At 43.1% G+C, this 4,844-nt stretch overlaps 1 protein-coding gene across 1 annotated transcript in view; it reads left to right on the plus strand.

Annotated features, from left to right (window-relative positions):
* usp11 (ubiquitin specific peptidase 11) overlaps positions 1 to 4,634 on the plus strand; it is a 21,796-nt gene extending 17,162 nt beyond the window's left edge. Inside the window, exons 15-19 of the mRNA XM_034087422.2 lie at positions 2 to 101; positions 283 to 432; positions 568 to 683; positions 778 to 866; positions 3,129 to 4,634. Coding sequence (XP_033943313.1) covers positions 2 to 101; positions 283 to 432; positions 568 to 683; positions 778 to 866; positions 3,129 to 3,341 — 668 coding nt within the window. The 3' untranslated portion in view covers positions 3,342 to 4,634. The remainder of the gene's footprint in view (position 1; positions 102 to 282; positions 433 to 567; positions 684 to 777; positions 867 to 3,128) is intronic.
* The last annotated feature ends 210 nt before the right edge of the window (positions 4,635 to 4,844 follow it).

Raw genomic sequence — 4,844 nt, forward strand, 5'->3', positions numbered from 1 at the left:
CACGGCAGTATGGAGGTTCCTCAGCAGCAGACCACTGTCCAGCTGCAGGAGTGCATCGAGCTGTTCACCACCATGGAAACACTGGAGGAGGAGAACCCATGGTAACACACACACACACACACACACACACACACACCTACCTTTCTCGACATATTCAGCACCTTTTTACACGCAATTAGCAACTCCACTTTGCAAAACCAGACCATGATTTTATAGAGAAATTGGTGTGTGTGTGTGTGTGTGTGTGTGTGTGTGTGTGTGTGTGTGTGTGTGTGTGCGCAGGTACTGTCCGGTGTGTAAGAAGCACCAGCTGGCCACGAAGAAGCTGGACCTCTGGTTCCTGCCCGAGGTTCTGATCATCCACCTGAAGAGGTTCTCCTACACCAAGTTCACCAGAGAGAAGCTCGACAGCATCGTGGACTTCCCCCTGAGGTACACACACACTCACACACACACACACACACACACACACACACACACACACACACACACACACACACACTCTCAATCACACACACTCCTGCAGGTTCACACTGTAACAAATCTGTGTGTGTGTGTGTGTTGCAGAGAGCTGGACTTCTCCGGCTGCCTCCTGAGGAAGAGTCAGTCCAATGGGGAGCCTCCGAGCCGCTACGACCTCATCGCTGTGTCCAATCACTACGGAGGACTCAGAGACGGCCATTGTACGTCCCTATTGGTCTTTTCTTTCCAGTGCCATGTTCAAGGCTCTATTTGTCCCTTTTAACTGACCTGTACACTTATCGTGTGTCCCTCCAGACACCAGCTACGCGCGGAACAAGGACAACGGCCAGTGGTATTACTTTGACGACAGCAAGGTGACGTACGCCAGAGAGGATCAGATCGTGGTGAGTACGAGGCCAGCGCTGAGAAGCATCCTGTGCAGCATCCTGTGAAGCATCCTGTGCTCCTTTCAGACGGTCCCTTTACTCTGATGTCCGTATGATGTGATGACATCGCTGCCCAATTACAGCCGATACAAAAGAGAGTTTTCAGGAATATAGGATCCAGGTCCCCTATTATGCAAAGTCCACTTGTCCATGTCTCTTCTACATCAACATGTGTCCCCTCTTCTTCATGTCTCTTCTACATCAACATGTGTCCCCTCTTCTTCATGTCTCTTCTACATCAACATGTGTCCCCTCTTCTCCATGTCTCTTCTTCATCAACATGTGTCCCCTCTTCTTCATGTCTCTTCTACATCAACATGTGTCCCCTCTTCTTCATGTCTCTTCTACATCAACATGTGTCCCCTCTTCTTCATGTCTCTTCTACATCAACATGTGTCCCCACTTCTTCATGTCTCTTCTACATCAACATGTGTACCCTCTTCTTCATGTCTCTTCTACATCAACATGTGTACCCTCTTCTTCATGTCTCTTCTACATCAACATGTGTCCCCTCTTCTACATCAACATGTGTCCCCTCTTCTCCATGTCTCTTCTACATCAACATGCGTCCCCTCTTCTTCCTGTCTCCTCTACATCAACATGTGTCCCCTCTTCTTCATGTCTCTTCTACATCAACATGTGTCCCCTCTTCTCCATGTCTCTTCTACATCAACATGTGTCCCCTCTTCTTCATGTCTCTTCTACATCAACATGTGTCCCCTCTTCTTCATGTCTCTTCTACATCAACATGTGTCCCCTCTTCTTCATGTCTCTTCTACATCAACATGTGTCCCCTCTTCTCCATGTCTCTTCTTCATCAACATGTGTCCCCTCTTCTTCATGTCTCTTCTACATCAACATGTGTCCCCTCTTCTTCATGTCTCTTCTACATCAACATGTGTCCCCTCTTCTACATCAACATGTGTCCCCTCTTCTCCATGTCTCTTCTACATCAACATGCGTCCCCTCTTCTTCCTGTCTCCTCTACATCAACATGTGTCCCCTCTTCTTCATGTCTCTTCTACATCAACATGTGTCCCCTCTTCTCCATGTCTCTTCTACATCAACATGTGTCCCCTCTTCTTCATGTCTCTTCTACATCAACATGTGTCCCCTCTTCTTCATGTCTCTTCTACATCAACATGTGTCCCCTCTTCTTCATGTCTCTTCTACATCAACATGTGTCCCCTCTTCTTCATGTCTCTTCCACATCAACATGTGTCCCCTCTTCTTCATGTCTCTTCTACATCAACATGTGTCTCCTCTTCTCCATGTCTCTTCTACATCAACATGTGTCCCCTCTTCTTCATGTCTCTTCCACATCAACATGTGTCCCCTCTTCTTCATGTCTCTTCTACATCAACATGTGTCTCCTCTTCTTCATGTCTCTTCTACATCAACATGTGTCCCCTCTTCTCCATGTCTCTTCTACATCAACATGTGTCCCCTCTTCTTCATGTCTCTTCTACATCAACATGTGTCCCCTCTTCTTCATGTCTCTTCTACATCAACATGTGCCCCCTCTTCTTCATGTCTCTTCCACATCAACATGTGTCTCCTCTTCTCCATGTCTCTTCTACATCAACATGTGTCCCCTCTTCTTCATGTCTCTTCTACATCAACATGTGTCCCCTCTTCTCCATGTCTCTTCTACATCAACACGTGTCCCCTCTTCTTCATGTCTCTTCTTCATCAACATGTGTCCCCTCTGTGGAAAGACACTCTGAAAGTTTCAGGAACAAAGATTCTCTCTCTTTTTGATCCATTTCTATAAAAACCTGTCTGAAAATGAGCTGATCAGATTTTGGCCACTTGATGATGTCATAACGATGTTTTAGCTTGAGTAACCATCAGCCAATCAGCAACCAAGGTAACCCCCCCCCCCCTATCACCTGAATCTCCTCCTAGAGCACCATTGAGTTCTTTGTAACCAAATGTCTCTCAGAGGGGCGTGGGGAGGGGCTCCTTATTTTCATCTAAAGTAACAGACAGAGAATCAGCACTTTGGAAGCAGGGCTGAAACAGAGGGGATTATGGGTAATGCTGCAATGATCTGTTTGGTGTTTGGAGCCAAACACTTCAGAGACATGTTTTTATATATCTGCGAGCTGTAATGTATTGATGAAAAACAGTATATCGGGGACCTTTAAGTTAAGTTAAGTTAAGTTAAGGCAGATGTAAAGTCTAACCTGGATGAATTGGTTGTCTCCTGTCGTTCAGACCAACGCTGCTTACGTCTTGTTCTACCAGCGGCAAGACAAGATCAGAAAACCCACTCTGCCCGCCCCCAACACAAGCCCCGCCTCCTCCAGCCAGCCCGCCAACGACATCACTTCCTGTAAGGACGATGACATCACTCCGTGTAAGGAAGACGACGCAGAGCTCGGCGCTGCCGCCGCCTCCTCCTCCTACGTCACCATGGAAACGGACTAAATTAATCCTCAAGGTTTAGTTTAATTTTTACTGAAATAAGGTTTTTTTTTCTTCTCAGAACAGGCCTGTGATTTATTTTTCTTTCCAACAACACTTGAATTTCCCCCCCGGATATGTAATGACAACAATTTGCAATCTTTTATTCTCAATAAGTGATAAATGTGTAGATAAGATGGACACTTGGCACGCGGGTAGATTTGAGACGTACTCTTTATTGGTACTCTTTGTTTATGAAACCTGGAAGACAGACTTTTACAGTGTTTCATTATAATCACATTAATGATTCATTATATAAGAAATATCAAAAGAAGACCTTTCAACTTGCCACTTCATAATTTGATCTCTTGATACTGTCTTAAAAATAAAGAAATGTAGACGTCATTATTGGTTCCTCATTCAAAAACATAATTTAAATCTAATTGTAGGTATTTTTTAAACTGTTATTACTTGTAGGGATTATAATAAACACTGTAGAAGTCTATAAGTATTCAAGTGCACACACCAGGTTCCTTATTTGATGAGAAAAGCTAAAGGACTGCAGTTAAATATCTATTATTAGTTAGTTGCATTAAAGAGCTAACACTTGTGAAGTTTCTAGAAGTTAGTCTGATTCTGAAATTACAAATATGGTTTCCTTAAAGAAGACACCATTTTACAACACAATAAAATATTCAATAAACCAGTTATGTTCTTAAGATAACTGTCGGCAGACGTCTTCAATATTTTCTTGTTATGTTCTTTAAATAAAAGCAGATTAGTTGTCGATAGTTTATTGTACTCACCGGCTCTGAACTCATTAAAGGAGCAGGGGATTCTGGGTAATAAGTGTGTGTTTTATAGCAGAGAGAAATAATTTAATATTGAACAAAGCTGCCGGGGACGAGGAATGAATCTGTGTGTGTATGTTGGTTGTTTTCTTCTGGTATTTATTATTTCTGAGTCATTTCCGCTGTCACATGACTACAGGTGTTCTCTGATTGGAGCTGGTCGACGGGTTGCAGGACATTGAGATGCTTATTTTTCATATTTATAGGCGACATTTGTATTCAGGCTTAAATGTATCGGACAGAATGACAGGCAGTCTTCTCTCTCTGGAGCTCTCACTGATTTTCAAACCGGCTCTGTGTACAGTATTTTTGTATTGTAAGAAATGTATAATTATTATTATTACCATTCCTGGTCGGGCGGAGGGAAGCGCAGGCTCATTTCTTTCTTTGGTCTTCCTGTCAATATCAGATGAAAATATTTTATTGTACTTTCAATCTTTTGATATGAATAAAAGGATGATTATTATCGGGATGAGTGATGTGTATCCTGTTTCCTCTCACACCCTGTTGTGTGTTTCAGTCATTTCTCTGACATCATGTCCCGAAGTTCAAGTATTCTAGTTAAAGTGTATGTATTTCCTTTTCTGAACTGGTTGTGCAGATTATATCAGAAATCTGTGGTTTCCAACACCACTAAACCTAAAAATTAGAACTTGTACCTCCTTTGTAGTGCCTG

Source organism: Pseudochaenichthys georgianus, chromosome 7 (assembly GCF_902827115.2).
Source record: "Pseudochaenichthys georgianus chromosome 7, fPseGeo1.2, whole genome shotgun sequence".
Lineage (NCBI taxonomy): Eukaryota > Metazoa > Chordata > Actinopteri > Perciformes > Channichthyidae > Pseudochaenichthys > Pseudochaenichthys georgianus.